Genomic DNA, 12,942 nt, shown 5'->3' on the forward strand with positions numbered 1-12,942 from the left:
ATATACAACGAGCATGCCACGCTACACCTCTTTTTAGGTGGCCTCTTTATACTGCATCCTCTTTCTCGAGGGTCTTTAGTGACAGCAGCATCATTGCGCATGGAGCGCCATTTTGTCAAAAGTAAATGTGAACTCGCTGTGTAAAGACGCATTTTAATAAAGTTTAGTTTCGTTCGTTCATTAAATAAACTCGGCATTTCATTTCACTGTAACCTTAAGCCCAATAATTACTACAAATCTAGTACTATACCGAACGTGTGCCATTTGCTGAGACTGTACACGTTGAGGCCCATCCACCAATGCCCATCCGCCTATGCCAGATATCCAGATTTTCGGGTGTGGACGTGAGTGACAGCGCTCTGCGGTCTTTGTGCCCCTGGAACACGAACAATCAGTTCTTCACGTCGTGGCTTCCGGTCGCGATTATCTCTCCTTCCGGGTCTGTTACCGTCACGCCTTGATTGGTGAACTTCACTTCGTTGACAGCGATGGGATTTTCAGGCCAACACTTCGGCTTCAAACGCGCGGAACCGGTAGCTACGATGTTCATCGCTCCTTTGTCGGCCGCCATGACCACACCGCTAGCCATCCGGTCATCGATCAGTAGGTCCCGATTCTTCGTGAAATGATCAGAAGCGCCCGAATCAAAAATCCAGCTGTCGCCGGTCACACCACCATCCGTAGCCAGCCACAACTGTACAGAAGGCCGATCCTTTCTTCATTCGACGCTCCCTGGCAATGTGCCCGTACTTACTGCATCGCTTGCACTTCTGTCCCTTCGGCTGTTCAGCTGACTTTTCCTCGGTTACGCCGTTTCTCTGCCTTAGGGGGAACAGTTTCCGTCCAACGAAAGCGGTACTGTCCGCCGTCGATCCGACTTTTTGGGCTTGATATGGGGCTTGCTGCTGCTGACCTTGGGGAACTGCTTGGCGATCCGCTGATCAATGGATCACTAAAATAGCTAAAACGGCCGCTATGAAAAGAACAGATAGCGCCACCGTAGCCTTGTGTGTTTGACGTAACTCGACTGCTGTCACTGTGTTACAGTGCATATACGGTGGCGCTTTTGTTTTGATGCGGTGAGTAGCGAAAAAGTTGCCTGCAATGATCCATTTTCGGTGGAGATCTATACTCTTCTTTTGAAAAAATCTTGAAGTTTTTCTAGCTAGGCTCACAACCCTTTAGATGTAGCCGTAAAGCAAACTACTCTGTTTGACGGTTGTTAGAGAAGTGAAAATGTTATTAACATAAAAAACCTAAGACTACTATGATTGATAATGCGCCGGACTGAACGCATGGCTCCTACTAATTCCGACAGAATCGTTGTCTACATCGTCATGGACCGATACATCGAATGCCTATCTTTCAACTTCGTCGGGCGAACCATCAAGATCTATCGAAGGCTTGCGAGTACGACATCGTAGCACTGCTGGACAGGATGCTTGGTGCGAATGTTTAGAGGTAACCATCCATAAACATTTATATTGTACCTACCTCGAATTTTTGCTCTAACTCTGTCAATTTTGAACCTATTGACTTGATTTTTTGTACTAACCGTGTCTACCTCTGTACAAATTTTCATGTGAATTGGTTCAAGATATAGCCAAAAACGACCAATGCAAGAAAAAATCGGTTGTACAAGAATGGAACAAACTACTCATAAGCAAACTATAGCTTAAGAAACTGTTAATCAGCTAGGTCTGTTACTTGGGCATACCATCTATAAGAGCTGCGGCAACAAACCAAAGGCAAGTTGGGAACAGCTCGCAGAGGCGCGTGATTGATTGATAGGCGATCGTAAGCAACGTGTACCGTACCAGTCTTCATTCCGGAAGCAACTGGTAAGGATGTCAAAATCTTCATAGCATATCTAAACGCTCAAGTAGGCCAAAGGAGGAATTTAGACCGAGGATTGGAAAGTTCAGCACCTACGTCCTACTTCTCATCGATTTCTCCGCTCACAGGAACATGGCCATTTGTAGACCTTTTCCCAACACAACATCCCTTGTCGATACAAATGGATATCGTCACAGCAGACGGATTCTCAAACCGACCACGTTCCGATCGATGGACGGCACTTCTCCAACATTATCCATGTTAGGACCTATCGTGGCGGTAACATTGATTCCAAGCACTACCTGCATGGTGATGGTCGAACTGCGTTTAAAACCTCCCGTAGTCAAACAAATCATAAATCTCGAGGTAGCGTAGCCAGACAAAGGCGGGATCGATGTGGCCCTTCTAGGTGGCTGCTGGAGTACGGTAAATGTAGGCACATTATCGCCAGAACACCGCAATCAAGTCCGTTCCCCTAAATTTAAAACAACTACCCAAATCCCACCACTTCGAAAAACTCACCTGATCCTCCATCAGCGTCAGGTTGACACCCAAATCCTCCAGCGTGGGAACACCCTTCTTCACATCGTCGGTCACGTACTCCCGCTCGACGCGCTCCGTGTGCAAATCCCCCACCGGGAACGACGGACTGACGAACTCGGTCAGCTTCACCTTAATCATGAACGTCGGATCGAAGCGCAGATCGTAGCGCCAGTAGCCCCACCAGTCGGCATCCTTGCGCATCTCCCTGTGGAACCAGTCGACCAACTCAGACAACTTGTAGCGACGTGGGCCCACTGCCTGGTACACTTGACCCTGGCTGTCGGAATCCTTGATGGCGTTGACGATACCCTGAGCTACGTCCGAACAGTGAACCGGCTGCTTGACGGTCCTCTCGCCCTTGTACCACAGTGGCATTCCACGGAACTGACGGCGCCACAGATGGGCGTAGTAGCGCAGGAAGCGATCTTCTTGTCCGTAGACGTCCGCCGGACGGAAGATGACGGCCTCGGGGAATTCCTCGCGGACCGCCAACTCGCCGTAGTACTTGCTCTTGAGGAACTTGCTGCCCTCCTTGGTCAGGATCGGCGTCGGGTTCGGAGTACAGTTCAAGCTCGACAGATGGATGAACTTCTCTACTCCAGCCTGCTTGGAGATACGGGCCAATCTCCTCGCACCCTGGACGTGAACATCATCGAAAGTGAAGTTCTTCGTTTCCCAGTCGCGACCAACCATATTGATAACGACGTTCGAATGCTTCACAGCCTTGTAGATGGACTCCTCGTCGCACAGATGATAAGGAGTAAACAGGACCTGGCCCAGATCCCCGACCAGTTTCAGCCGCAAGGCCTCGTAGTGATCAGCCCGATAGGGAATAATCAGCTGAGAGCCCGTCTTTCCCAGCTTGTTGCACACGTAGCGACCCAAGAATCCGGTGGCTCCGAAAACAGTAGCCACAACACCGTTGAAACTCGACCGACCACCGGTGCCGCGCTTCATCTCGGCAGGATTCGTAGTCCGGAGCTTACGGGGGGCATCCGAGCTGTAGTTAGCCTTCAGGCAGATGATCCCCAGGGCCCCGGTTTGCTGCTCTGGAAGCAAAAATATAACCATTAGCCGATTAACCCTAAACAAATTACATAACAAAAAACAAAGTCCTCCCGGATTCTCGAACGGTTCCCAACATCCGAATACTTACTGGCCAGCTGGGCACCGTTTACCAGAATTAGCGAAGCCATTGTGGCCGTCCCGCGACTACACTCAGGTGACGGAAGTTTGCGTTTTTAGCAATACTTTTTCACGATTTAGAAGAAAATTTCTGGTCGTCTGCTGCTTGCGCTGCTGCTGGTTCGCGATGTGGTGACAGACAGTGCGCGACGACAAATCGCTCGCTCGGCTCATCGATCGCCCGAAAGATGACAGAAGCTCGTGAGTTCGAGTTTCTCACTTTTCACCGATGCCATAAAAGGGAACACGCGCAAATGGGATCTCGACAAAATAGTCCGACCGGAGCACATCGAATCGATATTGTCCGTGCAGTTGTATCCCGGAATTTTCGACTAGCGAAGTTGGATTTTTCTCCAAATCCGTGCGTCGGACCTAACTTCGGAAGTGGTGCGCTGTATAGCGGACCAGGTTTACTATACAGCGCATCACTTCCGAAGTTAGGTCCGACGCTTGGATTTCGAGAAAAATCCAACTTCGCTAGTCGAAAACTCCGATTTTCAACTAAATTGAGAATATTGTCCGTGCAGTTGTATCCCGGAATTTTCGACTAGCGAAGTTGGATTTTTCTCCAAATCCGTGCGTCGGACCTAACTTCGGAAGTGGTGCGCTGTATAGCGGACCAGGTTTACTATACAGCGCATCACTTCCGAAGTTAGGTCCGACGCTTGGATTTCGAGAAAAATCCAACTTCGCTAGTCGAAAACTCCGATTTTCAACTAAATTGAGAATAATATCCGGAATCGATAATCAACAACAGTGCTAAATTCAATAAAGCGAGTTTGGAAGTTTTCTTGTTGAATTATATAGCGCATTTAGTTCACCACTGGACTATCGCACTAGTTTTCACGAGTGCGAAAACGCTAATAAAAGTGCGCGATTGCATCCAATCAACTTGGTGTCTTCAGAGCACTTGTTCTCCATAGATTGAAGAAATAGTGCGCCGAAGACATCAACCTGATTTGATTCAATCGCGCACTTTTATTTACGTTTTCGCACTTATAATGTCGCAGTTCGCAGTCCAGTAGTGAACTAAATGCGGTATATTTATACAGATTTATATTCTACTAGCTGTCCCGGCAAACTTTGTGGTTTGACAACTGTTTGGTTCATTCCAACACGGCACTCTAGATCGGTTTTATTGCGATCGTGTCGATTTTCTTCCCAGTTCATAAAAAAATCAAGTTTTTATCAATTAATTACCTGCATCGGCTGTTTTCCTACTCTCCGCATCGACCAATGTGGCGCTAGCTTCTATGCGCGAAAAATCGCTAAAAGTAAATCGCAAAAATATTGTATGGCGAATACAATCTAAAGGCAAATTTCTCGAAGTGGAACACATTATTCGAAAAAATATTTGGTAGTGGTTGTGCACAATGGTGACCACTATTAATGCTACCAAATATTTTTTCGGGAAAATCTTTCTATTTCAAGTAATTCGAGTTTAGATGCATTTCGCCATACAAAATTAAATTGATTTACTCCTGCTGATCAACTGTGGGTGTGCGCCGAGCGGGTAGTCCATTTTCTTACTTTTTAGATGATTTTCACAACTTTTACTACTTATAAACACAAACGCCATGAATACGAATTGAACCATGCAAGAGTCATGCTGATCGGTTCACCCGTTCGTGAGTTTTGTTGCCTCAAAGAAACTCCGAACTCATTTTTATATACAGTAGACGTTCGATCGGTGCAAACGGTTTAACCTAGGGTTTAACTGCAATGCATTTCAACTGCAAGTCCGGTAAGTGCAACAAATTTGCAGTTATCGCACCGCTATCCGTCAAAATGGTGCGCCATGTTAGCCCAAATGAACAGTCGGATGAAGTTCGCCTTCATTTTACGTCAGTTGATGGTTTATTGATACTGTCAGGCGTTGCAGTTATCGGATTTTCGTTCGCTAAGTGAAACGTAAACATGTTGCAGTTATCGAACATCTACTGTATATAGAAGATACCTACCTTGATACCTTGTTGGCTACAAAGTAACTTTACTCCAATGCCGAGCGTATCCACTTATCCGCGAGCGGTAATGGCGGCGGCGGGCACAAATAACCGATTCGAATTTTGACGTTTCGTGGGGATCGCAATCGGTTGGCGCCATCAAACGGAGGGCAGAGGGGTGAGGAGGAGTATGAAACTGTTTTGACTTTCCCCCAAGAAACGTCAAAATCCGAACCGGTTGGACATGCCCGCCGCCGCCATTACCGCTCGCGGATAAGTGGATAGTAGAGCACCATCTTCGTCGGTCTTGGGCGATGTTCCTCCAGTTTCCCCGAACGTGTAGGGATCGTAGATCTTCTTCAACCGCGTGCAGCCAGCGAGTTCGCGGCCGCCCACGAAGTCGCCTACCTCTACCGGGTTCTCTGCTGAATATTGTTTTCGCTATTCTTTCTTCCGACATTCGCACTACGTGTCCAGCCCACTGAAGTCTGCCGTATCTTATACGTTTCACAATATTCGCATCTTCGTACACTTGGTAAATACAACTCGTGATTCATGCGTCTGCGCCACACTCCATTTTCTTGTTTCCCACCGAGAATTGTCCGCAGCACTTTGTGCTCAAAAACTCCAAAAGCTTTTCGGTCTACCTCCTTTAACGTCCACGCTTCGTGACCGTAGAGGGCAACCGGAAGAATCAGCGTCTTATACAGAGCGAATTTTGTTTGCGTTTGCAAGTTACGGGACCTAAGCTGGCTACGCAATCCGTAAAAGGCCCTATTCGCAGCTGCAATACGCCTTTTCACTTCACGGGAAACGTCATTGTCACATGTCACAAGTGTTCCAAGATAAACAAATTCTTCAACAACTTCAAACACTTCCCCATCAATCACTACCTCAGCACTAACACCACTAGGCCTGCTTCTGTCTCTACCCGCTATCATGTACTTCGTCTTGGTAGAGTTAATCGTCAAGCCTATCCTCGCTGTCTCTCTCTTCAGAGGAGCATAAGCTTCCTCCACTGCCCTACGATCGATGCCGATGAGATCAATATCGTCCGCAAAACCGAGGAGCATGTGCGACCGTGTGATGATAGAGCCATTCCTCTGCACGCCTGATCTCCTAATCGCTCCTTCGAGTGCAATGTTGAACAATAAATTTGAAAGAGCATCCCCCTGCTTCAATCCATCCAAGGTCACAAACGACGTAGACACTTCGTCCGCGATCCGAATACTTGATTTTGATCCATCCAGCGTTGCGCGTATCAGCCTAATTAGTTTCGCCGGAAAACCATGTTCTGACATTATCTGCCAAAGCTCATTTCTTTTCACTGAATCGTACGCTGCTTTAAAATCAATGAACAGATGGTGAGTCTGCAAGTTATATTCCCGGAATTTATCTAGGATCATCCGCAGGGTAAACATTTGATCCGTCGTTGATCGGCCCTCACGAAAACCAGCCTGGTATTCGCCGACGAAGGACTCCTCAAGAGGTCGCAGTCTGTTGAACAGGACACGCGACAGTATCTTATACGCCGAATTTAAAAGGGTAATCCCTCTGTAATTGGCACACTCCAGTCTGTGCCCTTTCTTGTAGATTGGGCATATGAGGCCATCCAACCAACTAGTGGGCAATTCTTCATCCTCCCAAATCTTTATAATAATCTGATGGATTGATTGATGTAGCTGCTCGCTTCCGTGCTTAAGAAGTTCGACCGGGATCTCGTCCTTCCCAGCAGCCTTGCTGTTTTTCAGCTCCTTAAGGGCCTTTTTAACCTCATCCAGTGTTGGTGGTTCCACTGCTTGACTGTCATCCATTATGTTAATCCTGTTCCTGGGTGCTCCTTCGCTGCTACCATTCAACAAATCTTCGAAGTGCTCCTTCCACCTGGCTGCCACCATTGTTTTGTCTGTCAGCAAATTTCCTTCCCGGTCATTGCACATGGCGGGCACTGGCGCAGTCTTGTGCCGCGCGCCATTGACAGTTGCATAAAATCTCCGCATATCGTTCCTGTCCATACTTTCCTGCGCTTCAGCAATAACACTCTCTTCGTGTTGCCGTTTTTTCCTGCGGTGGATTCGTTTCTCTTCTGCTCTTGCAACCCTGTACCGCTCTCTGTTCTGCCGGGTACCGGCCACTAGCATTCGACTTCTGGCGGCATTCTTTTCGTTCGTCGCTCGTTGGCAGTCCTCGTCAAACCAACCATTACGTTGGCGTCGCTGAGCGGTACCAATCACCTCTTGCGCTGTTGTTGTCACTGCTTCGTGGATACTTCCCCACAAGCTGTTGACATCTCCAGATCCGTTGGTCTCTCCTATCCTCTCGTCTAGCTTCTGATGGTACTGTGCAGCAACCCCTTCGGCTGACAAGCGCTGGATATTGAAACGCATCGTCCTGTTGTTTCTTGAACTCGTGACGCTGGATAATCGCACCCGAATTTTAGCGGCTACAAGATAATGATCCGAGTCGATGTTCGGGCCTCTGTAGGACCTCACATCTATGACGTCCGAGAAATGTCGCCCGTCGACCAGCACGTGGTCTATCTGGGAGCAAGTGTCACCACTCGGGTGTCGCCAAGTGTGTTTTCGGATATTCTTACGTGCGAAGTAGGTACTGCTGATTGCCATCCCTCTAGCAGCAGCGAATGTCACAAGGCGCAGACCATTATCGTTGGTAACAGAATGAAGGCTTTCCGTTCCAATGACAGGCCGAAAGAAACTTTCTCTGCCGATCTGCGCATTTGCATCTCCGATGACTATTTTGACATCTTGTTTTGGGCACTCTCCGTAGGCCTTATCAAGGCTCTCATAGAACTCATCCTTCATATCATCGGGTTTGTCGTTCGTTGGCGCATAGATGCTGATCAGGCTGTAGTTGAAGAACTTGCCCTTCATCCTCAACACACAGATTCGGTCGCTTATCGGCTTCCACCGAATAACTCGCTTCATCTGCTTCCCGATCACTATAAAGCCAACTCCGCGTTCTGCCTTATCGCCGCCGCTGTAGTAAATGTGGTACTTGAATGAAGTGTTGGCGATGGGATCCACCGCTCGGAATTCGCGTTCTCCAGTTTTGGGCCAGCGTATCTCCTGGATAGCGGCCACATTAACGCCGACATTCCGCAGTTCACGAGCCAGGAGCCCAACACGTGCGGGTTCATTCAAAGTTCTCACGTTCCAAGATCCGACTTTCCAATCGTTGTCCTTTATTCGTTGCCGGATCTGTTACCGTTGAATCAATCCGTTTACTCTACTATTGCTTTTCTGGGTGTTTGAAGGTTTTCAGCAGGCTACCTTACCGGGGCCGCGCTGCCTACATTGCGTTGAAGGGGCTGCCTTCTTAGGTATAGCTGACGCAATACAGCATTTCATACTCAGCCGCTGAATGCCAGAACAGACGCTGTTTGAGTCGCACCTCCTTGGTGAACAGACGCTCGGATCGTACCTCCTCAATCTAGCTGAAGTCAGAAGGACAACAGTGCCCAGGCTGCACTACCAGCTAAGCACACAACTCTTAGCTGGTGGTCTTTGTCATCGTTTGACCCGTGGAAGCATGAGGTAGGAACTTGTGAGGACCAGAGCTATGTTGGACGCTCTCCTTATCGACTCACCGTTTTGCAGCCCAGAAGATAGAAGATTTAAAATCTCGAAAAGTATAAGGGCTCGAGACCGAGTCAACGAGTTTACTTAATGCTTCCACTACTTTGAGTCGACGTGTTTGTAAGGAAAAATAACTGTGAAAAGTGACCAGCCAAGTAAAAAGAATGGGAAAGCTTAAACCTTATTTCTAGATTGAGTTTAAATAAGGGCGAAAGTAACATGAGAGAGTTCTCTTCATTGACTCTCTCTTCTGCGAATTAAAGTGACAAGATGCAAGTACACTCAGGAAAATTGCCTCATACTTAATGGCAAATATCCATGTGCCAAACCACATCCAAAGTATATGCAACCAATACCCGATTATGCAGGCAAATTAGCACATGAATAGTATGTGCTCTAAATAGTATGAGTCGCTGCTGTATGGTGCCTCATCAAAAGTATGAGTCGCACTAATGGAAATCATTTGTTTACCCCCATTGCAAAAATCCATGTCCCGGACACATAGAAGGAATGAAGATTTTTTTCCCAGTGATATGGTTGCACTTTTTGGTCATATTAAATCGCTAGGTTGCGATTGGCAGGTTTTTTTTTGGCATGTCACGTCAAGTCGGTTTCATTGATGGCCGGTCGACAATAGACCAGGATTTTCGCCCTACGGCAAATCATCAAGAAATGCCGTGAATATTGCTAATTCAGAGAAAATTTTCCACTTTACGGAAGATTCAAAAGTTACCGCAGCTGTCAGACTGATGATTTTCACCAATGTATCATCAATCAGTCCAAGAATACCTTGGATCGAGCCTTGGATACGACGCCGATGATCATTGTTTGTTGTTACTTTTCAGAACATTTTACTTTGCAAGCATGCTTTGATTTGACCAAACTTTTCAATGATACGATCATTTTCATAGCTGCGGTAGGACTTTGACAGCTGCGGTAGAACTCAGCGGCTACCGCAGAGTGGAAATTTTTCAAATAATCCGCAATACATACCAGAACCCAACGGCCAACGCATCATCTGTTCATCGATTTCAAGGCGGCATACGACAGTAACAACCGCACACAGCTACGGAAAATCATGCACCAAAATGGCTTTTCTGGGAAAAGCACTGATAAAAGCAACAATGGTGTACAAAACTGCGCCAAGACTTCGGGTGAACTATCCAGTTTATTCAAATCTTGACGAGAACTGCGACAAAGTGATGCACCTTCCTGCCTACGCTTCAACATCGCTCTGGAAGGTGTAACTCGCCTGTAATTGGCCGAGCTGGACGCAATCCGGCCAATTTATCTGTTTTGCAGATGACAAGGATGTTATTAAAACATTACGCATTTTGATTAACATGCACTGATTTAAAACTTTTTTGTGAAAAAACCTCGAAGTGAAAAGTAATCGATTTTTTGCCACAAATCGATTCGTTGATGCTCTTTTATCCTGTCCTACCTTATGAGATTTGAGTAACCTTGATCTTATTATGACAGTTCCGTGACTGCGCTTTCCCGCACGCACACTTTTGCAACACCACCGCACGCATCATCGCAGTCTGATCCCGAAGACGACCCAAACGAGACGTCGAAGGCGGAAACGAACGCGATTCACTTTTTTCCCTCATCCATCGGCCGAACGAAACAGAGGAGAGGAAAAAACGCTTCGAAGAAAATTTGTTTTTCGAACGAGCGACTCGCGACAGCTTCATTCGACGGAACTGCACCGAGTGGCGCTGCTGGTACGCAACCGGAGGAAGTGGAATACACCCCAGGCAGGAGCATTCTGTGGCGTAATCTGTGCTGCGTGTTAACGCGAAGGACGACGAGTGGAGCGGGTTCCGCGTACGGTAAGTTTTTCGGCTGGCTGATTCTTGATTAATCCATCGATGGCAATATACCTATTGGTATTATTTTCGATTCAAGGCCGCTGCAGCAGCGAAAGCACCTCAACTGGCGCCTGTGTCGAAGTTCTTCTACAGCCCCTCGCTACGTCTCCGCGATTGGGTAAGTTCCGTATTTTTGATTAATTTTCCGCAGACCCCTCCCGCCCCAGACGCCTCCTTTCCACTCCTACGAGCGATGATTAGGGATGCTCACCAGATCCACCTTTATTGGCTATCATTTGGATGGGGAATGTCTAAATTATCCACTTTTAGCCTATTGTACCCATACCCACCTTACAAATTCTGCTTCCTAAACATTTAATGTAACAGGTACGCGTAACTGATTAAATAAACTATTAAACTATTATTCTCCGTAGCCAAGGATGTATTAGGCGGAAGCTCTGAAAGAACATTTGCCATATTTCCTGATCTTCTACGTGATGGAAGAAATGCCTGGTGTAAATTAGGAGAAATTAGCAGAATTCCGAAGGCTGCTATTGTGTGGAGCTCCCGAATAGTTTGGGTATTCCTTTAGGTATTTTCCATTTGTCGATAATTCCAGGAATGCAACCAGAGTATTTAAGACGGGCTGGTGTTCTAGTGACTACCGCTTCTGATTCGTATGTAAAAGGTCCTGGGCTGAACCCCTGGCCCGTCCCTTTACTCCTTTGTAACTTTCTATCGAATTTCTCTCTTTGATACTCTATGATCATGATCATTATCATAAGTTCATAGCTATCGCTAGAACAGACACGGGTTGAAAAAGCCGTTTTTCTTCCTTCCAAATATAACGCCTAAATGTTATGCAACCAAGCGAGTTGTTCCGCTTCTCCTTCAGAGTAATCAACACACAATCTAATCATTTTAATACACCCCTATCCATGGATCGCATAACCAACCAAAGGTGACTACCCGGTCTCACATTCTACCCTTTTTTTCCCTCCCCTGTTGGGGGATTTGAGCCACTGCGTCCAATAAGCTGAACTTTTGTGGCATGTCCCGTTTTGATATTCGCATCTAGCCAGCTAATTACCATGTGTCAAGTAATCAGCTTCTGCCACGACGCGTCGTCTCCCAGTCAGGTGCAATGGAATTAATAAACCCCAAGACCTTCCCAGGTTCTGCAGACCAGATCTCACTGGGTTGCAAGCAACCACTATTTCGAAATCTTTGCCTGCGCATGTATAAAGCGCCACAACTGCAAAGCAGATGTTCCGAGGTTTCACGTTCCGTATTACAGAAACGACAGATATCACTCTGAATCTGGCCAATATTTTTCAAGTGATACCTGCTCGGACAGTGTCCAGTTACTAGGCCAGTGTATGTACATAGAGCTCTCTTGTTGAGCTCTAAGAGCTTTTTGGTTTTATAAGCATTTGGTGTTATAAATCGTTTTGACTGATTGCAATTTTTGACATCCATCCAATTGGATATCACCCTCTGTTCAGCCCAGCATTTCAGATCCATTTTAATTGTACAGTTTGATATTCCGCAGAATGGTTCTGGACCAACAAATTGTAAATTGGAACCACTTTTAGCAAGCTCGTCTGCCATTCCATTCCCATCAATGCCGTAGTGATCTGGAACCCAGTATAAGTTTACTGAGTTCCCTTGGCACAGCCTGCGCAGTGAAAGAATGCATTCCCAGACAAGCTTTGAAGTACATTTGTAAGCGCACAATGCTTTTAGTGCAGCTTGACTATCTGAAAAAATACAAATTTTTGCATATCTGTATTTTCTCTCAAGGCAGATATTTTCAATTTTCAATTTAATTTATTTTTCCAGAATTCAACGGTACTACATCTAATATTTACATTTACATTTCAGAGATTTGGTTTAACTTTCAACTGAGAACAATTCAAATTCATCATAGGAGACATCAATACATACAACATAAAAGTACTAGCTATGTAAAGCTTTTTTAGGGAAAAGAGTAAAAAAAAACCCTAGAATTCAGAATGTCTTAAA

At 46.4% G+C, this 12,942-nt stretch overlaps 3 protein-coding genes across 7 annotated transcripts in view; 2 read left to right on the forward strand and 1 right to left on the reverse strand.

Annotated features, from left to right (window-relative positions):
- Window positions 1–3,722, reverse strand: part of LOC109397131 (NADH dehydrogenase [ubiquinone] 1 alpha subcomplex subunit 9, mitochondrial) — a 440,561-nt gene extending 436,839 nt beyond the window's left edge. For 2 of the 3 annotated variants that reach the window (XM_062855652.1, XM_062855650.1), the window contains exons 1-2: window positions 3,536–3,722; window positions 2,359–3,428 (exon numbers count right to left, since the gene is read on the reverse strand). In XM_062855652.1, the coding sequence (XP_062711636.1) occupies window positions 2,359–3,428; window positions 3,536–3,575 (1,110 nt within the window). In that variant the 5' untranslated portion in view covers window positions 3,576–3,722. The remainder of the gene's footprint in view (window positions 1–2,358; window positions 3,429–3,535) is intronic. The other variant, XM_019669470.3, reaches the window with a different exon arrangement.
- The window catches only part of LOC109409852 (V-type proton ATPase subunit F), a 421,144-nt gene that overhangs the window by 45,823 nt on the left and 362,379 nt on the right, over window positions 1–12,942 (forward strand). The window lies entirely within an intron of this gene.
- Window positions 10,622–12,942, forward strand: part of LOC109409847 (CCR4-NOT transcription complex subunit 7) — a 47,373-nt gene continuing 45,052 nt past the window's right edge. For all 3 annotated transcript variants that reach the window (XM_029875099.2, XM_062855617.1, XM_029875100.2), the window contains exons 1-2: window positions 10,622–10,938; window positions 11,015–11,095. The gene's annotated coding sequence lies outside the window, so the exon portion shown is untranslated. The remainder of the gene's footprint in view (window positions 10,939–11,014; window positions 11,096–12,942) is intronic.

The sequence above is a fragment of the Aedes albopictus genome, chromosome 3 (genome assembly GCF_035046485.1).
Source record: "Aedes albopictus strain Foshan chromosome 3, AalbF5, whole genome shotgun sequence".
Lineage (NCBI taxonomy): Eukaryota > Metazoa > Arthropoda > Insecta > Diptera > Culicidae > Aedes > Aedes albopictus.